This window comes from Electrophorus electricus, chromosome 14 (genome assembly GCF_041902795.1).
Source record: "Electrophorus electricus isolate QZ-2024a chromosome 14, ASM4190279v1, whole genome shotgun sequence".
Classification (NCBI taxonomy): domain Eukaryota; kingdom Metazoa; phylum Chordata; class Actinopteri; order Gymnotiformes; family Gymnotidae; genus Electrophorus; species Electrophorus electricus.
Genome location: NC_137510.1, coordinates 18,320,511 through 18,346,368, shown reverse-complemented (window position 1 = coordinate 18,346,368; position 25,858 = coordinate 18,320,511). Strand labels below are relative to the sequence as shown.

The 25,858-nt window shown below is 42.5% G+C and overlaps 1 protein-coding gene across 1 annotated transcript; it reads left to right on the top strand.

The window, feature by feature from the left end:
• Positions 1-96: 96 nt before the first annotated feature.
• Positions 97-24,328, top strand: cnbd1 (cyclic nucleotide binding domain containing 1). Its single transcript, XM_081696450.1, is given in 13 exon segments — positions 97-127; positions 311-383; positions 981-1,075; positions 1,179-1,326; positions 1,549-1,674; positions 15,949-16,094; positions 18,774-18,816; positions 18,818-18,853; positions 18,973-19,011; positions 19,013-19,109; positions 19,314-19,446; positions 23,749-23,855; positions 24,121-24,328. Coding segments are annotated over 13 exon segments (1,248 nt in total). The 3' UTR covers positions 24,295-24,328.
• The last annotated feature ends 1,530 nt before the right edge of the window (positions 24,329-25,858 follow it).

Sequence of the window (25,858 nt, the reverse complement as noted above, 5' to 3'; positions counted from 1 at the left end):
TTTCTGCTACCTTTCTTCCTTACTTCGTTTTGCACCTTCACGTTTACAGGCATGCTGTTTAAATCAACTTCGTCAAATTCCCATCTAGAGATTGGGATGTTAAACGAATTTGTACGAAAGTGTACATGTACCTTATTCAGCACAGTTAGGGTTAGTCATCTGGTGTCGTGACCTTTTTGTATTTCAGACCACGCTAGGCTGCTTTCTTATTTTAGTAAATATACAATTATAAAATGTTTGATAATTGCCCAATGGAATAAAGATCTTGATCCAGTAATGTTAAGAAATTAAATATGTCAATTTGTCACAGATGGGCAGAGAATAATCGGCATTATTTACACACAGCTGAGAGCCTTGTGCAGAAACAGCGGCCTGAAGGATGGGTACGAAAGCTCTTTGGCATGCTAGCTCTGCTTTATGAGTTGGCTATAGAGAAGTACTTTTTTGGGGCAGGAGGGAGGGGGTGAGCAGCTTGAGCAGTTCACCATGCGTGAATTACATATTAAAATATATTGAATTTCTTTGCTATGGCACAATGTTTATGTTTTGTTGTTTAAGTTGACATCTCCTGAACTCCTATAAGAGAATATTCCTGCGGCCCGCCAAAAATAATGCCTGTGATCCCGATGCACTTAGAGGACAACATGTGAGTGCCATTTATAAATGTAGGCTAACTGTTACATGAAGCCTTCAATGTTATAATGCACCTGTAGTCATTTCATCCTTAATACTGTGACTAGACTAGATAAGTCCCATTAGTGGAAAACTTGCAAATGCTTGATATTATTTCACCCAAGACAAAGCCAAAACTCATCAGCACACTATATTTGTGCCATGTGGCTTCCGGAACATTTGACGTTTTCCCAAAAACAAAACAAAACAAACAAAAAAAATAATTCTGAAAGGGAGATGTGTGTCTTTGTTCTGAGAACTGGTCCGCATTATTTGGAATTGGGTATCTAAAAGAAAATCACAAACAGGATGTCACAGACAAAAGGCGTGGGCCGCAATGCTCCATTCCCTCTGGTGCGTCATGACGCAGAGAGCCCGCTGCCTGTCAGTCAAAAGCTGCTCTGTAACGATCCCACTCATATAGTCTGAGTAATGTTTACAGTGCTGAAGCAGCCTGAAAGGCCTGAGGAAAAGAACGAATGTTCTTGTGGGTAGTGCCATATGAGTCATACCTTTAATTGGCTTGAATATGGATTCACTCGCAGTTGGAGCTGGGGCATCTTGTGAAGTGCTTGCCAAGGAGTTATTCATGGGCTGGTTTAAATGCCAAGTGGAACAATTACCACTAAAACAATATCACAAACTCCAGTTAAGGTAATTTTGACAGCAGGAGCTTTACAGTTGCTAACAATATGGCAATCTGGCAAGGTTATTTTAGATTTTTTTAATATCAATTTACAAGGACTGTTTAGTTATTTTGTTGTATTTGATGCTTTGTGATGTGTTTGGGGTTTGTATGTCTCTGCATTTCCTGTCTTTCTGTAAAGTGGTATTAATTGGAGGAGTATGTTGGCATGCTGTGTCCCCTCTCTCTAGCCATGTCCTACAGAGGCTGAGGGCTGCAGAGAGCCCTGCTTCTCCTGTGATGAGATGCAGGCAGCCTCATGGGATGGAAACTCGGGAGATGCTCATCAACCATTCCATCAAAGCTTTCAAGAAGTTGTGAGTATTACTAGGATCTTTTGTTCCAATCCTTGCATTTTGATGTGTGCATCGCATAGCATCTTATAAAGTATCATGCATGGCAATGGGAAGTTGATTTGAATAGATCCTTGTCTGTTTCAAAATGTAAGGCACCGTTCTATTCCACCCTGAGTCAGTAGTAAGCCTTTGGGCAGGGCGATATGAGGAATCATCAACCTTTATGCTAATTTATTGAACTTATAATGACATACCCATATTTCACATGTCTTTCCTTTATGTGGGTGAGAAAAACATAGTTGTAAGACAACTGCAGTCAGTAACTCATCCAGTTGAGGGCAGTCTAACACTCTTTCATGAAGTTTCAAGATTTGCATTCCTGTAATCCTGCTACTGTACTTCCAGTTTTCCCTGGCAAACAAATTGAAAACTACAGGCTTCTCCTTCTTCTTCTTCTTCTTCTTCTTCTTCTTCTTCTTCTTCTTCTTCTTCTTCTTCTTCTTCTTCTTCTTCTCATTTGAATGGGTAGTTACACAAACATTCTCACTGGAAACCAACATTTATTTCCCAGTAAGTCTCATCGTTATTCCGCATTGAGACATACACTTTTACTAAAAACAGTGTCAGAGTGAACTAATCAAATGCAGGAGGAGATCTTCAAGGAGATCTTCTTCATCTTCTTTTGCTGTTAGAAATTGCCCCTTCACTGCATATACAGTACTATTTACTGTAGCAAATGTCTAAGTTTTAGGGAAAGGGATATGACTTACTAAGGATTCATTATTTAGTACAATCTGTTGTCACTATTCTGATATTTTGGAAAACGAATCAAGAGTATTTCTCTAGCAAACATCAAATTGTTAGCCTGGTTCATTCTGACACATTTGCTCTTTGACATGTTTTACATTACTGGTGACTCAGGGAGGCAGGGAGAGAGAGTGAGATCAAGAAAGAGAGGTAGAAGAAGAGTGAGAAAGAGTGTGAGATTGATAGAGAAAGAAAGAGAGGGAGAAAGAAAGAGAGTGAGAGAAAGTGAGACAGGAGTAAGAGAGAGACCGAGCAGTTTCTTACGGCTCTGTTGTGCAGGAACAGTAGGGTGCTCGGTGTCCCTTGCGTTTTTTTCTGTTGTGGCTGTGTGAGTTTCCCTCTCTGACCTGAGAGAATTCTTTGCTTCTCACTGAAGCTTTTCCCTTCCATGTTGCAGCCGGGGCTTCTGCCCGTGGGCTTTGTTGTTTATTTCTGTGTCCCAGGCTGTGTCAGACTGGAGCACCAAGGAGGATCAGAGGCAGTCCGCTGAGATCTGTCACCGCTGGGGTACTGCCCTGTAGGTGGGAGCATTAGTCTGAGCAAAGAGGCTGCTGCGCTCATGTACGAGGCCCGTTGTTACACACAGCCTCATGCAGGGCTCCTTTCAGTAAGGAAGTGTGCAGCAGTGCTCTGGCCTCATGAGGTGGGCCCATCTACCTGCTATTGATTGCTCTGAGTAACAGGTTGATGGCACATTAGGTGTAAGTAATGTACTTAGGAGCCTGGGAAGTCTTTTGTTTAGCCACATGGAGGTGCAGAATTAGTTTCAAATGTTTAACATGATGACGAAAGACAATAAAAAGCGCCAAGGGCAGGGGTTTTATGTATCTCATGATAAGCGTCACCGTCATTCAATTCACTAATGTCTTTTGCTTTCTAAAACCCATTGCTATGTTTCGATGAAAGTAGGAGGAATACCAAGTCATGCAGCCATGTTACTTCTAACATGTCTTACAGTAAGCAGACTGTGTAATGTATTCAGACAAATCAATAAAATGCCAGTGCCAAAATAATAATTCTTCTTCATGGTATGTATTTATAGCAAAGAATCCTGTAATGCAGTGTTAAAAATGTTTCCAAAAATGTACTAAACTTAAAAAATTTAATTAGTTAGTCAACATCTCAGCAAACACAATAAAAAAAAGAAAGCTTTCTTTGGGTTTCCTACCTCTGTCCTATCTGGTACAAATGGCTACATAAAGCCGCTACAGCGATGCTCTGTGTCCAGTGCACTCAGGCAGCCTGGATGTTTAAACTGTCACCCAGAAGTCTTATCTTAGCTTCAGAGAGTGAGCCAGAGTCTCCAGACCGTACATAGAAGAGGAATTGTGCGGAGAGGTTCCAAACGCGTGGCTGCCGCCCCGTATGGATGGGCTTTGGGCTGATCTCCACTTTGCATTCATCTGCCTGCTTGCCTGGGGCATCTGCATGCCTTTTTCCTTCTCTTTCTCGTTTTTTCAGTTCAGTATTCAGATGTGTGTTTCACCTCTATGCCAACTGCAAACCATCAGTGCCAGAGTATGTTAGAGATTTGGGCTGGAGAAGAAGGAAACAGGCTCATCCTTATGTTTTAAAGAGAGAGGAAGGGAGAATCAAGTCCCTGCTGAGATGTGTTGTCTGTATTACTGCAAAGGTGCAGACATTAGGTTAGCATTAGCTAACAAGACTGCACTGACTTAACTGGGATCTTTGTGAGATTAAGCAGAAATGGAACTATATTTACTTAATCTCTGTGTGTATGTCAAAGGTGCCTCCACAGGGGTTGGTCTGAAAGGGTAAACACACTGACGAAGATCATCACCAGTTTGTTTTATTGTAGGTGACATTATGATATAGGTGATAAGATAAAGGGAGGGCTGTGTGTGTTTGTTTGTTTGTATGTGTGTGTGTGTGTGTGTGTCACTTGCACCCTGCTGCCTTTCTCCAGCCTTCCTTTAAAGTCTATTCATCTGCTGAATAGGTCATCTGATGATGATCTTACTTTTGATCCATTGCCATGGATCACTGTTGTGTGTTTACCATGTGTTTCTGTGTGTGTTTGTGTGTGTGAGTGTGTCCTTGCATGTTTTTACATCTGTTCCCTCCATAAAGCCAGATTTCCCCATCCAGGACCAAGGGGAGTGAGTTCCAACTGTGCTTGCCTGGCACAGAAACACACACACACACACACACACACACACACACACACACACACACACACACACACACACACACACACACACACACACACACACACACACACACACACGTTTCCTGCTCTTGTGCCCTGTTCCTGTGAGAAGCTTCCTGTGTGCCAGTGTTGGGAGCAGGAAGCGTTTGGCTTCCCCGCACACTGGACCCCACCCTGCATCCCCTTGGCCAGGCAGCCGTGGTAATGGGATGGTGAGAGGGCCCTTGATGCATGAGCCAAAGCAGAAGACGTTCGACTTGTTTTATGAAGGAAGACGGCATGGGCAGCTTGCTCTGTCTGCACTTTTCTCTGTTTTTGTTGTATCTGGTATATTTATTCTTCTGTATGAATCCATGCCATGTCCCTTCTCAGTACTTTGCATACTAGGTGGCTTTCCCCTTTCTGACAATTCTCCTATTGTAGCTATCTGGGATGCTCAGAGGATATGGAAAAGCTATTTAACCTACTTTTCCCATTCAGTACTGCCTGCCACACTGGTGGCTTCTGTTGTGCTCTGTCTCTGTGCAGTAAAATGTGTATGCTGACTAGAACTCAAAAATGCACTCAGAAAAACAAACACTAAGGGAGATCCTGGTTGGTCCATGGTATGTTAGTAGAGTTGAGATGTTCCCATTGCATCTTTATGACAGTATGAATTTGTTTATTTAGTTTAATTGCTCATGTGTGATTGTTTAGGTGGTCCACTGAGGTGTAGGGCTAGGGTAGCTTATATGAATTGCCTCATAGATGTGTGCACTACGATAACAAATCAGACCACAGCGACAGGTTGAGCACCAGTCCCCCAGGCTGCTGGACTGGTAAAGTTCCTCCATACGCATGGGCTGGAAGCCCTACAGCTACTCTCCATGCTCTGCTCATCTGAATGGATTCATTTGTGACCACAGATGTGAGATGAGCGAACATGTGTCTGTGGAAGCAATACAAGGCTGGCATAATGCCATACCCACAATAGTCCTCTTCCTTTAATCATTCATCTTCTCATTAATCCTTTCCACTGATGAATTTACTTTGCACCAACTGGTTTGTATCATACCCTCTGTCTCTGGTGGACTCCATTATCCTGCATTACATCTATAATGTCTATATCCTGTGTTATGTTTAGTCTTGATAGTGTTTACTCTTTGGCAGACTTTTTCTGGGCTGGGTTACTTATAAAGCTCTGGGGATCCGTATCTGAGGTGTGAATACTGGGGAAATACTTGGCTTGCTAAAGTACCTAGACCAGTGATGTAGTTCAAAATTTTGTTAAACTGACATATTGCCTTTGGGAGTTAGCCATTAAAGCAGATGCTAAATTGATTGCTGCACTAGTTCTGAGGCTACACTTCAACATGATGCAGTGATATGTTTAGCCACCACTTTTTTCATTTTTGATATTTACTCATTCATATGTATTGTGTTGACTTTAAATCAATAGCATTAAAAAAATAAGCTATTTCATGGAGCAGTGTGTACAGCTTTCTATAAAGAACACGAGGAAAATTAATATCTCATGTTTTCTTCATTCGGTATATTGGTAAAGGCCTATTGCAGTCTCTGGGCTGCAGTGCTGTCTTATGATGGCATCATTAAATATTTGTTACTTCATGTTTCAGTACTGTGACAAGCCTTTTGGCCTGTATATGTGTGATGAAAGATTTTGTTCCCACACCTTACATTGTAAAGTAGAACACATCTGCATCTTATCCATCACTTTTTCATGGTTAGACAGGTGAGTTTGACCAGACACTCACCGCTGGAAAGGAAGACATTTCATTTTTTGGACATCTGAAAGATGGAAATATCCACTCACGAGAATCTTTTTCTACTGTGTTATACTGTAGCAGACGTGAATAAAAGCAGCAGGTCACCTTGTGGAAATATCAACATCAGTAGTAGCTATAGCTGTGAATTGTCTGTGTGCTGACTGACCCACTACATTGTGCAGTCTTCTTTCTCTGTGCTTGAGGAAGACAGAGAGCCAAGCTTCATTAAAGGAGGGCTATGAAGCCTAGAACAGCTGTGGTGGAAAATCTGCCATCAGAAGAGGGTTGGGTCCGGAGCTCGTGAAAGAAAGCGAACTCCATCTCAAGACAGGTGGAGGCTGGCTGCAGCGTTTTGGATTTTCTTCCTCAGTCTCCTCAGTCAACCTCTAGAACAGAAAACACAAACATCTGGAGCAGCTAATTGTCCCCAAGCTGAACAAATGAACTCATTGACTTTCACAGGACTGGGCCCCTCATAATGCCTCATTTAGATCAAATCCGATTCCTGTCTGGCTAAGTGAGCTTGTTCCCCCCCTTACACAGGGCTGTTGCTGAAATGGCACCACTCTACCACTAGCCCTGCCATTTCACCCCTTATAAAGTCTGAAGAGGATTCTGATGAAGCTCTTTTTTCCACTCTTGTTTGTTTCCAATGGTACTTCCTTGCTGGGTGTAACCAGTGGACCTTTAGACTACATAGAACCAAATGTTAGTGCAAACTCTTTACGAAAAGTAACGGTTATCAGCTGGGGGAAAATGTGTTTTCCACAAGGTTTTGAACTTTGCCAGCATAGCAAAATCATATACAATCTACCACTGGTTGTTTGCGCAGAATAACTGGATTTGCACATACACTTGTCTTGGGTCCAAAAAAATGTCCTCAGCTTTGATGACCCACATTCACTTTGGCTTTGGAGTCTCATTTAAACTGAGTTATAATAGTTATAATCTGTGTTTTGAGGGGCCTTTTGTCAAGACTCAAGACTTTTTGGCAGTGAACACCAGAACCTCAGAACCAGCTGCTGAAATAGAGCTCCAACCCCATGACAGCTGGACATAGAGTAAAAGGATTACTCTCTCTCTCTCTCTCTCTCTCTCTCTCTCTCTCTCTCTCTCTCTCTCTCTCTCTGCCCCTCTTTCCACATTTCTCAAACAAACAACAAGAAAGGCTGGTGCACTAAACACGCATCTTGCGTCTGGCTGCGTGGCTCACAGTGGCACTCTCCAATGAGGAGACCACGTACAGTTAAACTGCCATTGCATGGCCACAGCCAGGTCAGCTAAAGGCAGGACCACAAGGCACCTGAGCAGCTGCTCAGTTCTTGAACAGGGCATCCGCATATACCTGTTTCCATTATTTCCTGCACTGGGATCTGGGGGTGCACTAAAAAATATACATGGAGCACAAGCAAATGCTTGGCTAAATGAAGTTTTGATTAACCTCTTAAATTCCTGAATTATTATTATGATATTAATCCTGTTACTCTCCAGTAACTACTGTAACTACTGTGACTTATTCTGTAATGAGAAGAATGAAGAATGAAAGTCTGGACCCATTGCCAAGTCCTTGGAGTATAAAACCTCATATGATGATCTGTCCCAGAGTATCAGAATTCTATCATGATAGGGCAGGCTACCAAAGCTTGCAAAGTATTTTCATTTGTTTACTTTGTTGCCAGATTACGTAGTGTTGAGCACAGCCTGTCACGGAATGCTCGCCTCTGCGAGTCACGTGGTTTGGCCTGCCACGTGCAGTGGGAGGATCTGTGTTTGTGGCCACGCTTGCACACACCTGCAGCTCGTCTTGTCTATGTGTATGAACCCTCGTCTAACTGTGCAGGATGTTGGTCATTGTTAAGGTAGTGTGCATATGTAAGTCAGTCATCATCGTTGTTTAGAGAGTCTGTGTTAGACGTTCACTCTGTATATTACTGTTCAGTTGTGTTTACATTCACTGTTTTGTTCTGTGTGAGTGCCCTATTAAATGTTATTAAATGTCTCACAAAGTCGAGGGAGTCTGCATGTCCTGCTCTACGCCCTTCGGCACTCTGGCCGCTCGTTAGACATCCATACTGTGCTGAACCTTTTCAAATGTTCCAGGGACCTGCTGCAGAGAACATTTAATGTAGAGCTTATACATTTAATGTATCTTATAAATAGCATTATGTTTAAGTCTGATGAAGTGAGAAGGAAAGCAAAAATGTGTCAATAGTATGGAGCAGCCATGAATGTACGTATACATTTGCATTTATTCATTTGGCAGATGCTTTTTTCCAAAATAAGCATTCAGCTGTGGCAAAATACAATACAAACATATGGCCATCGGCAGAATCAGCATTAGTACAAGCCCTATTAAACTATGCTTCCTGGGCAAGATATATTGGGGATGCAAAAAACAAAACAAAACATTAATCAAGAGCAGGACTTTAGTGCTGGCAGTGATAAAGGTTCTGCATGCAAATTAGCAGTCAGGATACAGTTTGTATTACAGTCAAGATATACAGTCGCAGTCAAAATATAATACACAATTTTGTATAATCACCCTAGAATTAGAATATCTAACATGTGCTAGATAATACAAAGGACAGGACAGTGTAAACAAAGTGCAAACTCCATTGAAAAAAGACCCAGCAGGAATGGGGGGAGCACATTGTGATAGGGCAAGCAAGGTCAGACGGGAAGTTCCTAATGAAGTGTCGGTAGAAGTTCGCGAAGCCGAGGAAACTCTGGAGCTTCTTGACTGTGATGGGTGTGGGCCAAATGAGAATGGCTTGCATCTTATGATCCGCCATGGTGGTACCGCCTTGGCTGATTACATGGACATGTCATATGTGAGATTCCAGATCTCATGAATATATGAGGATGTCATCGATGTACACGATCACATATTTTCCTATGTATTTGCAAAGTGTGTCATTGATAAATGCTTGGAAGACAGATGGCGCTACACTGAGACCATAAGTGATAACTTTATGTCCATAATGACTCCTGGTGGTACTGAAGGCAGTTTTCCACTCGTCTCTTTTTTTTACACGTATCAGGTTGTATGCACTACGGAGGTCTAATTTGGTGAAGTATTTGGCTTCTCTAAGCTGTTCTATGGTGATAGGGACAAGCGGTAATGGGTATACATATTTTCTGGATATCTGTTTGAGGTTGCGATAATTGATGCATGGACGTAGCCCTCCGGCCTTCTTCCTTACAAAGAAGCCAGATGTCAGGGGGGACATGGAAGGTTGATAAAGCCTTGACTTAGTGCCTCATCAATGTACATCTCCATGGCTTTCTCCTCTTGGGAGACAGGATATATGCGGGCTTTAGGTAACACGGCTCCCTCCAGCAGATTGATGGAGCAATCATATGTGCGGTGAGGGAGTAACAAGGTAGCTCTTTGTTTACTGAACATCATAGCGAGATCCTGGTACTCTTGAGGAACAGAAAAGGTGTGGTTGTCAGCAGGGCTTTCTACAGAGGTGGAACATAGGTTCACTGTAGATAACGTTAGACAGTCCTTCTGACATCGAGATGACCAATGAGTGATCTCCCTTTGTGACCATGATATGCTTGGGTTGTGTTGTTCCAACCATGAAAGGCCCAGAATGACTGGGAAGGATGAGGCTTCTATAACCAGAAATGAGATGAGTTCTGAGTGAAGTGAGCTGGTGGTAAGTCTGACTGGTGCAGTGCATAGAGTGATGAAACCAGACCCTACTAAAGACCCACCTAGAGTGGCTAGGTGAAGGGTTTTTGGTAAGGGCTCTACGGGGATGTTTAAATTCTTTAGCAGGCGGGCATGTAATTGCCCCTGCTCTGGAGTCAATCATGGCTGTAAACAGAGAGGACGCAGTGTGAGCCCTAACATAGACAGGTATCATAAATTACTTCACTAGCATCTTTTTAACGGGTATGATCCCTATGTTGGCAAGTGGTTTGGAGTCCATGCCTCCTCTATGGGACAAGGAAGCAGACCTGTTGGGTCTAATATGACACTCCCTGATAATTTGTCCTGAAGACTCACAGTACAGTCATAGTCCTGCCTGGAAACAGCGTCTCCTCTCCTCCTTGATCAGACGAGAGGAATCACATTGCATGGGCTCTGCTGTATTCTCTTGTCTGGCATATACTCTTGTTACAGGAGTGGTACAAGTTAAACGGGTACTGTTGGCTCTACACAGTCTTTGTTCCCGCAGAAAACAGTCAAGACGGATGGCTAGGGCTATAAGATGATCGAGGTTGAACTCGTCATCCCAGCAAGCCAGTTCATGCAGTACCTCTGTGTTCAGACCGTTCCGGAAAGTGAGAAGCAGGGCCGCATTGTTCCACCCACTACCAGCAGCAACGGTATGGAACTCGTGGGTATAGTCCGACATAGAACGGTTGCCTTGGTGGAGTTTGGTAAGCATTTCTCCGCATGCTTTCCCCTCAAGTGGGTGATTGAAAATGGCTTTAAACTGAGCAATAAAGTCCTCGTAAGAAACCACCTGTATGTTCTCCTAGATGGCAGTAGCCCAATCTAGCACTTTTTTCATTAGACAAGGGGTAAGGAATGCAATCTTCGCTTGGTTAGAACAAGGAGGGAATTGAAATACAGGGTGCATTGTAACAAAAAACCCCAAAACTTTTCTGGAAAGTCATCGAATTTATTGGGTTTACTCATGGGGACTGCAGTAGGAGTACCACTGGGAGCGGCAACGGATGCTGGAGGTGGGTCGTGCTGGGGAGAAGTAGTCTTAGTATATAACCAGGATGTAAGTTCTCTGAGACATTGTCAGAGTTCTGACATTTGTGCCTGTTGCTCTGCTTGTTGTTTGTCAATCGTGTCCATAAACCGCATAAATCCCTTGAGTACCTGTTGGTTTTGACCGAGTAGCTGTCCTTGGAGGGTAATAGTCTCTTTTAATGCCACCGAATCCACCATCTGCATAGTGGCGAAGTATTCTATGACAGGGCAAGCAAGGTCAGATGCTCACGGATGTAGAGCGATGGATTTATTGTATTCGAAGTTCATGATGGGTGAACAAGCCTGGGTCAAAACCAGGAAAGCAAAGACAGGGGTAATCCAAATCATTAAGGTAAACAGTCTGAGTCAAAAAACCAGAGAGCAATCATAAACCAGGCAAACTATTCCAAAAAGGGATAGGCAAAAATCAGAAGACAGAAAAGCAAAAAAATAAAACCAATGCACAGGAGAGAAATCGAGAAAAGGTCACTCGGTGTGCACACGAGATACTAATGACAATACTTCACAATACTGGGAAGTTCGAGACAGGTTTAAATACAGTTGAATGTAGAAAAACAGGTGATATCAATATTCCGGTGATGAGGACCCGAAGCAATGTGTATGATTGGTTGAGTCATTAGTTGTGTGACGAACAACATGTTGGGCGTTGTAATGTGCTTGGGGTTCGGCCGACATGACACATGAAGAGAAGAGCTGAGTTCTTGAGCTCTTCGAGCGATCAGACATTCAGGTGCTTGCTGAAAAGAGGTTGCTGAAAGATGTGAGGGACTCTGCAGTTTGGATCGAGTTGGAAAGCTAGTTCCACCACTGAGGAACTGTACGTGAAAAGAGTGGATTGGATCCATTAAAGGTTCCTATTAAAACAAAGCATAAAAGGCTTGAAGTTAGTGGCTACAGAGAGCTAGCAAAGAGAGGAGGGAACATAGGCTGGCTGGTCACTTTCCTCTATCTCTATCTTCCTAGAAGATTTTGAAGGTTCAGTTAAATGTAGGGGTGGTCTTTCCATTCAGTCATTTTTGACCCCCAGCATAGGAAAGGAAGGATATTTTTGACTGTCTGTGAGTATTGTAAAAAGACTAAGATTGTAATTCTGTAGTTAGAAGGTCTTCTGAGGATACAATTGGACATTTATCTGCTCTGCAGTGTTAGCTTCCACTCATTTCCTTTCCTACAGAAAATATCAGAAAATACCAGATCATATTCTTCACAGCCCATAGTCTCTCTACACCCCATTGCTGGTATTGAGGGACTGGACATCTGTGACAAAGGCCTGGATTACTATAGAAGTAATCTAATGTTTGGATAAAACAGTTTCTGTATACATGTTGCTGGTACAAGATAAAATATTTTAAGAAGTTTCAATTTCAGACATGGATCTCAATTTTATCCAACTATTTTTATTTCTCATTTAAAAATGTGCAGCTGCAGAAAAAAAAGACTTGAGGCTCTTAGTACTATGACTTGAACTTGAAGACTGATCTATTAGCCAAGATTTCCAAGATTTCCATGTTGTTATAATAACAATTTGAATTAGGTTACCTCTCTTGCCTTATCCCTAAAAGTGTTTGGTCTTTTTAAGTTTAAGGGAGCTAGGCCTTATCACTTCAGGTCTCTTCTCGTGATTTATGTCACTGGTTTAGTGTCAGTTTTTCTTCCATATGTCCCTGGAGATAACCTTTGGCAAAGTATTTTATGTACGATAAAATAGCATTGTAGGGCCACACTGGCCTGTAGATAAGGCCAATTACAGTTATTTGTGAAATGAAACCAATTGCTGACCGCTAGATCTGACATGGGAGTTTTAAAAGTGCCTGACCATTGGAACCTGTCTGATAGGGGCACAATAGCATTCCTGGCAAAGCTAACAGCTGGGAGAAGAGCATGGTCTGTAACCCTGGCTTACACAAGGGGAAATCAAAAGGGCAGAGGGGATTTTGGTAAAGTTTTCTATTTATATTCTATTTATATACCTTTCTTTTTGTCAGAAAAAAACAATACATTTTTATTTGGGTTTAGAACCTGTCAGACAGATCACTGTATGGAACCAGTGAGGGACAGAGAGAGGTACTGAGGAATCATTTAAAACACAACAAGAAGGAAATACAGTGAGAGTATATAAATGAGGGAGGGAGGGAATGAGAGTAGGGTGTGAAGGTAAGAGAGAAACATATTGAGAGGGTGGTGGATTAGTAGTAGCAGGGCTCTTGGGATTGGAGACTGGAGTCACAGAGCCACTGAACAGGGCACCTCAGGCTACTGCATCTCCTTTCATCTCCTTTCATGAGATAAGACTTTCAACTTTCCAACCATTGTGGCCACTAATACTATTGCTGTCTGGTCTGCTTGAACAGCTCTCCTCTATTTCTCTCTCTCTGTCCCCTTGAATGCTGCTGTAAAGAAATGCTAAATGTAAGTCTTAAAATCAATGAGCTGGAGGCCTGTGGGAAAAGTGTCAACTATGTTTATGGATCAACATTGCTAATATTTTGCAGTTTATTAATTTTGAATCTCACCTTTAGATAATATATAAAATAAATTTACCCTAAGTTTTTTTTAAATGAGTAATCTGTGAGACTGTCAGAAAGCCTGTGTCAGCTGAATAGTAAGTTTCATAGACTATATGTTTCCTTCAGCTGGAACAGCAGTTTACAGCAACTATCTTACAGTCATGAATATTAAACACATGGACCTGTTGGAGAGATCGAGAGCGAGAGAGAGAGAGAGAGAAAACCCACTGAGAAAAATACTTCACCTGAAGGTAGGCACCTGGCCCAACACCTAATGTAGTTTTAACAGTAATGTAGTTTTCCTCAATGCTCAGAAACATTTGTGGATTTATGTTACTTAGAACAAAGCCAGCAGTCAGTCAGTCTGGTCCAAACAGTTAACTGTACATCTCAACCTGACAACTGGTTATTATCTGTATTTATAGCCAGAAGGAACTCAACCTGGCTGAGAGAGAAAAGTGAGAAAGGAGTGAACAAACTTAGTAAGATATTTTGCTCTGTAATGCCTACATAAATTTGAACTGAACAGGAACCTACCATTTTAACCAGAATGGAAGCTAATGAGACACAGCACTTTGACACTCTCTTAGAGGGAGCTGGAGGGAAACACGGGTGACACAGGAATTATATTTACTGCCATCACAGGGGCCAATTTGATGTTATGGCACAGTGATTTATCCAGCTATAGTAGAATACCTGTGGAATCTGTATCCTGAACACTACACAACTTTTCCAAAACGTCAAGCCAGTACAATATAATGCCAGGACACAGGGCTTGATCGACCAAATAAAACCAAATTGTGAGTTCTGTATAAGATGCACACTAACAATTCTATCATGAGCCAGAGAGGAGGAACACAAACACCTGCTCCATGCATACTTCCATCACTCCCTATGAGGGGAATACAGTGTGGCAGTGTCTCAACCTGTGAGTTGGTATTAGCATGCATGGCTTGTCCTTATAGTGATGACAGATAATGCTGCTAATAGCGTAATAATGGCATCCTCCTCTAGAGCCATGATGGTGCTACTCCTGAAATGACATGGAGTGGAGATTCAGCATCCCATTATCATCCTGCATAATGTCTCATACAGGGGGAGGGTTGTGCTCACATGTTTGGAAACCCTAAAATGAAGGGCAACGTGTTGTTTAGTAGCCTACAATTCACTTGGCACTCCTCTAAATGAACAATGCCCTTATGACATTTTTTAGATCAGTTTTTGAATTGAATATATATTTAGAAAGTATATTAATAATCTCATATATGTGTGTTTGTGTGTGTGTGTGTGTGTGTGTGCATTTCATATAAAAAATAAGGTAAAGAAAATTGTAATGCCTTGTTCATACTTTATCTAAGTATAGAAATGAGATCTTACTTATTGTAAACTGAAATAGTTTTGTGCTTTAGTTGTTGCAGTGCTTCTAAAATGGCCTCTCTTTTGCCTTATAACAAATAGGATATGAAGTAATTCACAATTTAGTAGCTTATAATCAAATAGTTATCAACGGCAACAACAATAATGTTTTAGTACTATTAATACTACCAAAAGTAATAAAATGTTATATTTATACAGAATATACCTTTACACATAATAACACATTTCTCAGACCCCAACATGCTTAGTCCCTGGACTAAAGTAATTTCTCACTTACTGTGCATCACCTTGTTTGAGACTGACATGGATCTACACACTGAAGCACATGCAAATGCACATGGGGTGTGATTGATGGCTTTGACCTTCACCCAGCTCACACACACACACACACACACACACACACACACACACACACACACACACACACACACACACACACACACACACACACACACACACACACACACACATCTGCATCCTAATTACCATCATAAACTGGAACAATTCCTTGACTGTCCACTGTAGGTAAACTCTCATGGGCCCATTCTGTCATCTCTCCACCCTCCCTGGGTCTTGGGGGAGTGAGGGGGAGATGTCTATCCACTCTAAAACAAGGCTGCTCATTATATGAACTGAGACTGAGCCCTTTGTGATAGACTGAGCCCTTTGTGATTAAAACATTCCATGTGGCTATTTTCCGGCCACACGGTGAGGAGCTTTACTGTGTGAAACGGAGACAATAGAACTGGGAATTAAAATTGTGGAATTTTGTTGTTGTTCTGCTTGGAGAAATTACTTTGCATGCTCTGCGTTCCTCTAACAGGGGTGAAATAGTTTTGAATGTTTGGCCTGCAGAATGTTTAAGTCGATCAGTAGTGCTTAAGGTATCTCCTCAGAATGAACTCTATGTTTGTGGTTGCCTTGCAGTCCTATAGGGAGATCTCAGCAAGATCTGCATGCCATTCACAAAGTGTTGAAGATGTTCCCCTGCCTCACTACCCAGCTGTCCAAACAGGAGCTACAGCAGGTCTGCTCTATCACCATTGTCAAGACTTGGGAACGCAGCCAGTTCAGTGAGTCCACATACACACACAAACACGAACACACTTACACATATTCATACAAACACCTATGCACAACATATACAGACTTTCTGAGGTTTTTTACAAAAAGCTGGTGAGCAGTGGCATGTGAGGGGGGATTATTAGCATAAATGATGGTTTGCCAAAGTGCAGCAGGGCTGCGCTAAGTTGATTTCCTCAAATGGCCCTGTATAAAGCCAGCCAGGCAGTCCTTCCAGATCTCACACCTATTACAAATGTCCTTTACTGTAGCTGCATGTACTTTAAAATCTCTGCACCCCCCCCAAGCTTGCACACAAGCACTCGTGAACACACACACACACACACACACACACACACACACACACACACACACACACACACACACACACACACACACACATACACACACACACAAATGCATTCATGCATGCACACACATGCACAAACACGCTCACATGCACACAAACGTTTGTAGTAATATCTTCAAATAGATATCTCCTGCCTCTACTCCTAGTGAACATTGCTTTTCTTTTTCTTGTAACTATTAACTGTCTATCATTTATTACTCACTGTCTGCCCAGTGGCACAGAACTGTTTGGCTCATCTTTGTCTACATGCTGATTTGGGCAGATTGAGAGAGGCTTCTGAATGAGAAGAGCATCTGTATGTGGTGAAGTGTGCATCCCTGCTGAGAATTCTTTGGCTTTGAGATTATACTATTGAGCTGGAGTTGCACCATCAGCCGGATGCTTAAATCTCGGCACCTCATGTCCCTCAGTTCTTCTGGAATGCCTGTCTGCCTACTGCCTTTCTATAATGTCTCAGTGGCCTGAATCAGGCTTCCACACAGAGACAAATATATATATATATATATATATATATATATATATATATATATATATATATATATATATATATATATATGAATGAGAGAGAGAGAGAGGACAAAAACTAACAAAGAAACAGACAGCTCATCAAACAGAACCTTAGGGAAAAGCCTTATCCAAATTTATCAGATGGAGTTATGAAGCCATCAGGCATATCCATGCAAACTGTCAGTGCAGTGCCAATCAGTCTCATGTAATGTCATAGAGAGTCACCTCTAATTTAGCTTTTCATGTGATTCCTGAGCATACTTACACTCAGTTTACCACTTTCTTCTCCTCCTTTATGGCCCCTGAATGTTGGTGAGCCATTTGAAGGATTTAACAGGTCCTGCCTTTGAAGGGGCCAGACAGAAGAGTAGGATTTCCTACAGATGGGAACATGCATTTGGCCCTGAACCAGGCAACGTCTGGATAACATGCTCCAATTTGTTCAAGTCAGTGTGGTGCATGGCTATGTTTTTTTTGAAACACACATTTTGACATACATGCCTGCCAAGGATAATTGATCAAAAACATAAAAGAAAGAGATTTTAAAGAAAGTATTAAGCCTTTTTTTTCATGCAGTTAGTGAGTCTTTTGTAAGTGGATGGTATTTCAGAGGTGGCAAATGCTTTATTGATTTGTTTAGACCAGATGCTCAGTAAGGAGTGCCTTCTGCAGTCCAGAGGCATATTTGTTCAGTTGTATGATGCCCAAGCAGACATGCCATTGAAAGTCACATTTGCTTATGGCTTTGAGGTTTTAGGTGCTTGATAATTGTGAATCACAAAGAGGGCAGTTTATTGCTTTTATTTAGCTGCTTTGCAGCAGAGGTTTGCATGAACATATCTGTAGTGCGTGACTGAGATTGTAATATTTTTCAGGACAGTTTGATTTTAGAGAGCATCTGTCCCCTTCAGCTGGTTTTGTGTGTGTTAGCCTGTAATTATTCTAGACCTTCCCCTTTGCTAAACTTTGATAAATTCCAGTAGAAGTAGTCTTTTGGAAAGAGTAACTCCAGTTTGTTTGTGTTTGTATGTCTGTGTGTGTGTGTGTGTGTGTGTGTGTGTGTGTGTGTGTATGTGTGTAAGAAGGTATAGTCATATAGAAAACATTTTCTGTACTTTTTACTGACACTGTACTGTGTTTTTAACAGTTTTTACTAACACTGCATTGAGCTGTGATTTTCACAGATTTATGAAAACTATGTTGACCTATGGCGTGTTATTGGTTTGGTAAACCAGTGAATAGTACACTACACATTGGCATTTGGGGTAAGCATATGTGTTGTCTTCTCTGAGATCATTACTAATAGTAATATCAGTGCTATGGAAGTCCCTCAGGCTAGCATAGCTCCCTTTAAAGCGGAAATTGGTGCAACAGCAGTACATGAAACCCCGAGGTGGTAGATGATATTTTCACCTTCCTACTCAAAGGTAGAATATGCCTTACAGAATCACACATTCCCTCTCCTTCCTATTTGGGATTAGAGGAGCTCAGAGTCTTTTTAACTCTCTGACCATAGATCATGATGTGTTTGACAATCCAGTACTCAACCATAAAAAGCATGAATTAGATATAGATAAGAAGCTTTCCTTTACAGTGTTGGGCTATGGGTTCTTTTTGAGGGGTGAACCTGAGGGGCAGTGCAAGGCAGGCCAGACAGCTCTGCTCATGAGCTCGCAGGATGGCCATTAGTTCAGCTACCACTTTCATTTCCAACAAAGCATAACTGGAAATTTTAAATCATTTTGGCATACTTATTTTTCTTTTTGGCACATTTCTTCTCAAATATTTTCACTGTATTCCTGTTCCTTGACAGTTTTTGGACACAATGGGTTCTACCTGATACTGGGCTCAGTGAAGCCATGAAGCCTCCAAAGAAAACCAGGAAATTCCCACAGTGAGAGCTTGAATTACTTGCATGCCAATTTTCTAATAAAATCCTACCAGTGTTGTAGTTCCATGTGTGTTTAATTTAGCAGGCAGTTCAGCAGTATCCTGTATTCTTTGGTAATGTGGGTTGGTGTTGAAGGTTCCTTTGGCTGTTTTGAAGCATCTTGTTGAAGATGATGGCATTGCCACACCATACACTGTTACACTGGAGGCCTGTGGAATCTTAAAGATCTCCAACTCTGGATATACCAAGCTGAAGAAGGTATAGGAACATTTCAAGCATTAAATGATACAAGTGATATATATTTAATCTTTTCATTAACATGAACACCAGAATCCATTTTTTCAAGTTATTATTTATTAATTCAAATGATAATCAAATTGTTTTTATGAAATAATTTTTCCTTAAGCTTCAAACCTGGCATTGTGAGACAGGTAAATTAGCATATTTTTCCTGTTTTCATAGGAGATTTTGGCCCAAAATTATGCTGTATAGAAGTCTTTGATCCAGGGTTGCTAGTTCTACCATGAGTGGCACAAGCTTTCTATTGAGCATCTGGCCAAACTGATCCAGCTAAAGACTTTCCCCGCCAGTCAAGGTGAGCTGTTCTTCTATGATGTATAGATGTCAGCCTATGACATCTTAATTCCTTTAATTCATTTACATGTTAGTTTGCGATGAGTGTTGATAATTGCCATAATTATTAATCGCTTTCCGTGTTTAATACCCAGCTTGACTTTAAATGAAAGAGTTATCTGTGATGAGAACTGCAATATGATCACGCACCAACAGAAGAGCTAATCCATGACTGAGCTCAAATGCAATTCATTACTGACAGGCCGCTCTTTTCAGCTTCACTGGAGAAGATTAAAACTCAGGCGTGAATGTTTGTGTGTGCGTGTGTGCGTGTATGTGTGTGTGTGTGTGTGTGTGTGTGAGATCCAGATGTTCACTAAACTGTACTGTCTGCAGTGCTGTAACTGCACTACAGCCATTCATTCCGGCCACTTTACAGAAAAATAAAAGGGAGGGGGAATACTGCAAATGAGCTCCATAGTGGTGCTCCCACTCCTCTCTTCCCTCCTTCCCCTCCACCCTCTTTGTCAGGGGGTGACAGACAAGTTTGTGGCATGGCTCCATGCAGTTGGGAGACAGAATTAAGGTGCCATGGTTAAACTCTTTATTTCATAGTCTCCTATGTTGTCATCTCCTGGCCACAGGGCTCATGCTCTGCCTCTTTGGTGTTTCTTCCCAAAGCTCAGCTCTGACACCTGCTGTCATGGTACTGATCCAGAGGGCTGTTCCAGTCACTGCACGCATTCTCATTCTTTTTGATGAAGGCTTGAGGACAGATACTGTATATGACCTCCATTTAACTGACAAGAGTTTTTTCTTTCAGTAAATTCTAACTAAAATTGGAATTTTCTATCATTGCGTTGCTTGTCTTTTTTTTTTCATCCTTGCTGAACGAAGCAACGGTTTATGTATCAAAGCAGACTGTGTATCCAAAATGAGGATGAGCTTTGCTCAGGAGACAGATAGGCTGTAATCGTAATGCTGTAGTTTTTAGCACAGAGAACTAGAGACAGAGATGGACAAGGGAGTGAGAAAGAAAGAAAGAGAGAATCAGAGAGCTCTGAAGGGTGATATGATTAGAGGGAAAGCTTTGCAGGACAGGTGATGGAGAATGGAAAAGTGGGATTGATTGGGTCTTATCATGGTCTGCACCTGACACTTGATTGCCAGGCGAGAGAACTAAGACTCTGGATGATTTGTGATGGAGGAGGCATGGCCCATCTGGAACAAGTTCTGTGGCAGAAACATACTTTCTGTGCTCCACCTCTGTCAGCAGCCTAAGGTTGCAGCTTGTCTTATCAGGTCAGAAGGAGAGGGGAGGGCAAGAGAGAGCCAGGGTTGGGGGGTGGGGGTTCTATGACGGATGATGGCACTGCTGATTTAACCAGTTATATGTGAAAGCCACACTGCAGACTGACATGTCATTGATTGCATCTCAGGGTTTAATGCCTATTTATCTCTTTGGTAGTTTTATATTTCACATAAAAGTGTGTATCATATCTTAGCTACTAGTAATACCTTGTTTTACACTCTTTTGGTATGTAGAATATCAGTTTACTTGTCAATTAGGACTACCACCATTTGCTGATTAAGCATAAACTGTGAAAGTGTAAAGTGTGGTGATAGTTCATGTTTTTCACTGTGATGACTTGTCTGTATTGTATAGCATGTTTATAGTCAGACTGCTCTTCTGTGACTTCCCCTCCAATCTCTTCAGGGTACTCTTTTGTGTGCCTGTGTCTTCTGCTTCAGTTGTGTTTCGGGGCTGGGTTGAGTGTGAGTGGAGAGGTGGAGAGGAGTGTGTGTGTGTGTGTGTGTGTGTGTGTGTATGTGTGTGTCCGTCTGTGTGTTTGTCTGAGTGTGTGTGTGTGTGTGTGTGTGTGTGTGTGTGTGTGTGCGTGTGTATGTGCCTCTGTGTGCGTGCGTGTGTACATGCATGTGTGTGTTTGTGTGCATGTGTGTGTGTTTTTGTTTGTGTGTGTGTGTATGTGTGTGTGTCTAAGAAAGAGATGAATCATTGTAAAGAAAGGTCAGGCAATGAATGTTAACTCAGTTAGTGGCTGATGATGGACTGACTGTGTGGTCATTGCCTGGAGCAACATGGCTCTCCACTACCGGCAGAACAGTGCTCCTCATCTCTCTCTCTCTCTTTCTCTCTCTCTCTCTCTCTCTCTCTCTCTCTCTCTCTCTCTCTCTCACTCACTCACTTTCTCTCTCATTCTCTGCCTATCTTTTTCCCTCCCTCTCTCCCTCTTCCTCTCTCTTTCACTCTCTCACTTCATCCTCGTCCTTTCAGATGAGAGAGCTGGAGCGTGGGCTATGCCTTCACCCAGCCTCTCAGATGGATCTCCATCAGAGCTTCTCCAGAGGGGCGTGAGTGTACATGAAGTTCTGATCGGTTATTCTAATGCGCTCTTCTGCATGGTAAATATGTTACACACTGCTGGATTGTCCGCATGCCTTACCTCAGGAGTTCCCTTGGCTCCTCAAGGCACCAGCTGTCTTGCTTTCATCCATCTGGGCTGGACCATCATCTCTCTGGGAAGAGAATGCAGTGCCTCCAGGCCCAGAGCCACAATCCCCTGCCACTTTCCTCCTCCTCCTGCCCTCGGTAGCTTCTCTTATACCAGGACGCCAGTTACAGAGAAGCATCTAAAAGTCACTGCTCATGAATCGAATTCATATTGTGATATTTTCCATCCACTAAAGTGTCAGATTTATGTCCAATGGCTTACTTGCACACTTTTTTTTGGACTGTGAATAAAACTATATGTTCTTAGATATTTATCGAGACAATTAGTTTGAAAGGCATCTACCCTCTTGTATCTAATTGAATACGTGGACCTTTTATAAAACAGTATCTAAAGAGAAACTTAGCAGATCTCTTCTCTTCTGTTCTCTTCTGTTCTCTTCTCATCCAGACTTTCCAGAATTTTTTTTTTGTTTTGCTTTGTATCATGTGACCATTCCCAGCTGTCAAATTGCCTCTTCCACCTCTATTCTCCTGTGCTTCAGACCCAAATGTGGCCATATATCAGGCAGTGATTATTATTTCAGAGTCCTCATTAGAGGAAATGAGGAGCTCATATGGTAATGGGTGCTTGTTATGAGACTATTAGACTGGCTAATTCCCCACTTATATGGCTGAGGCGTCCTTCAGGCCCGCTGCACACTGACCAGCCTGCTGCCCACACACACAGTGAAAAGCGCCTCCGTGCACAAACACACCAGCCAAAACAAGCATGTGAAGAACAGGTCTTTAGCCCACGCTTAGCCTACAGGCTTAAGCACACAAGGTCAATCAGAGACCTGGTAAGTGCCTTGTAAAGCTGAGGGCATGGCAGTAACAAGGGAATACCGATTTGCTGTGTCGACTTAAATGCATTGCTGCAGACAGCTTATTTCATTGCGACTTGGGTCAGTGATTCTGTTACATGATTCGTCCAAGCAGCACATGTGCACTTGTCCCAGTGGAGAAAAATAGCTTCTGACCTAATGTGGTTAGTCTGGCCATGTGAGGAGATTACGCACATCTACTGGAGAGCACTGTAATTTCCCTAGTTATCCAGACATTAGTTTTTTGATAGCTGTAGAAGAGATATGGAGCAAGTGTGATCTTCACTAGTAATGCATTAGGTGGGGGTTAGGGGGCACTGAGTGGTAAGACTGCACTCTGTGCATGGGCATAATTTTGCCAGCTCCTCTCTTGGCATTTGGGTCTATTCCAGAAGCCCAGGCTGCTGTTACCCAACAGACAAATGGGTGCGGTTTGTCTGGTGCTCTGCTTCACAGAGATGGGATTTAAAAACACCTGCCAGGACTGATATACTGTGTTTTCCCCCACCATTAAGGGCTCACTGTAAATCAATGTAATGCTCACCTCTACAAACCAACCTCTGGTTTGTCACATGAAGAAATAATCTGCTGCTCTTGGGGCTTCTGCCAAAACATAGATTACTTCTGTCATTTCCAGTGGATCACTTCCTACCCTCCTGCTCTTGGACCACTTGCTTTGCATGTTATTGTTCACTGAGATTTATTCATTACACCAGTGGTGAATGAGGTTATACTACTCATTTGTGGTACTTGATGTATCAATTGGCATAAAACTATGCACGCTCACAGACATGCATGTTGACAGTATTAGAAGAAGTACCTACATTTTTCCCTGCCCAAACAAAAAAACCATTGCATTTGTTCAATGTACTTATGTCCCTATGTTCATGCATAGTGCTAAACACTTGACAAAAAATAGGAAAGTGGGGTTGATGGAGTTTTGCTATTTCTTTTCATTTGTAAAAGTCTGTTTGTTGTGTCTGCACAATGCTGGTGAGGGAAGGAAGAGTGTGTCACTTTGTGGCCTACATTCGAGAGGGCGAGTGCACCATCCTCCAGGATGTCAGTTCCCTGCAAATCCCCCTGCAAAAAAAGGTGTTAGTAGAAAAAAAAAACCTCTGTCTTCACATAAGCCCAAGCTCTGTTTGATCCAACGGTGTTGAAGCTGTCATGTGGAGTTAAAAAAACAATAACTTTGAAGAGATATGAAGAGGCATTTTTTCATTTATAAGTGCCAAGGTTCAGACTAGCCCAGAAATGACAATGTATCTGGTGCTAGATTAATTTAGGACCGGTTGGGGTTTGTGTTGCTGAGATGGCCGCACGTGTGTGTGTGTGTGTGTGTGTGTGTGATTTGTAGGGTGGGGGGATGTGGTCCGTGGTGGTGAGGAGGCGTGGCCTCCTGGAGTCATTCAGAGAGCTGTGAATTCTGCAGAACCAGCGCTCCCCCTGCATCTCTGTCACAGCAACAGTGCTGCAGACAGGAATCATCCTGCCCCAAGCCCTTCAAGGTGAGTTGTACAGCCACAGCTAGGGCCCTGTAAGGGGAGCCACAGCTCACTACAGGGTGCCTGTAGGCAGCATTTAAACTCAGGCATGTCCCTAAAAGCAAAATTGACGGAGGATGGCTAGCCATGCAGAAGATGCTACTGTAAATCAGGTGTGATGGGATCAACTGCTGTCCACCCAGCTGACCGAAATGCTTTACTGGCATTACGCTGCTAGTGTTGTCCTTTGTTATGTGCTTTGGTTCATGAAATCAGTGGTGCAAATAGGTAATCGATTATGATGCACCTCAGACAAAGTGAGTGTCTATGTAACTGTTTAAATGGTAGATATGCTCAGTTATACTTTGTTTCCTCATGTCTTGGTCTTACACAGAGCTGAATTCAGTGACTATCTCTCTGCTGCTACAAGCAGCACAGCCCTCACATGGAAAGCTCAGTCAGGTGAGGTAGAGTGACAGGCTTCAGGTAGAAAGACAGCCCCCGCCGTGTAGTCGGTGTGCCGACCCATAGAACCCTCAGCATGTGAACTCACTCGCTCTGTACTCAATTAACAAACTGGGGAAAATGAGCACAAGCTGTGCTGCTTTTGGCCTTGTCTACTGCAGTCTGCTTTCAATTATCCTGTTTCTCTTTATGTAGGAGGAGATAAATAAAGAGTACATAAGACAGGAGAAAATCAAGGAGTGGGATCACATAAAGGTACTCTTCTCAATATTTGAGCACAAACCTATTCTCTGTCCTTTCTCACAGAAAGCTCTGGATCTTTTGTTGATGTAAGATACCTTCTGGATATTTAGATAAGGCCAAGCCCAGGATCTGATCTCCCCACCCCCCACTAAAAAAACCTCTGGCAGTGATTTTATGAGAGGCATCAGTTTTACTAATTCCCAGACTTCCTTTTACTTCGCTCATTGTTCTCACAGATCTCAAACTCCCCTTTCTGTCTCTGTCTCTTCCCATGCCTCCTTGGCAAATGTGATTTTTTTGTGTGTCTACTTTACTGCTTTGTAGGAAGTGCTCTGGCTGGGGTGGGGGGATTCAGCTGGAATGCTAGCTGGGCCTCGGCACTCCCCCGCTCCCTGAAGCTCTTGACAAAGGAGCTCCGCTTTCAGGAAGACATGCGTGGCCGGCTTTGGTCTGGAGGGTTCGCAGGACTATAGTCTTTCGCTCTCTTTGCCCTGGTGACCGTGATGGCCTCTGTGAAAATGGAAAACTATACGCTCTGTCTGTCGGGAGGCTGTACTGGTCCCAGCCCAGCTGTCCGGCCCTGTCATATAAGTGTGTGTGGTCTGTAGAACTGTGCCAAGCCGGATGTGCTGGAGCACATTGTGCTATAGCCATGGCTCCCAGCTCTATGAGGCTGTGTGTTTGCACAGTTTATCTTGTGATCTGTAGAAGATGCACACTGTAGCATTTTCAAGATGTTTGTATAACATTGCAAAATCGCAGCCAACTGTACTATCAAAATCCCATAATGATTGTGAGCAGCAGCTCCATTATAGTTTCAATTAGGAGTTTTTTTTAATAATCATTTTTCAGTTCATAGGAGGAAATTATTTGAGAGAAAGTCTCTTTACACCCAATCCCAAA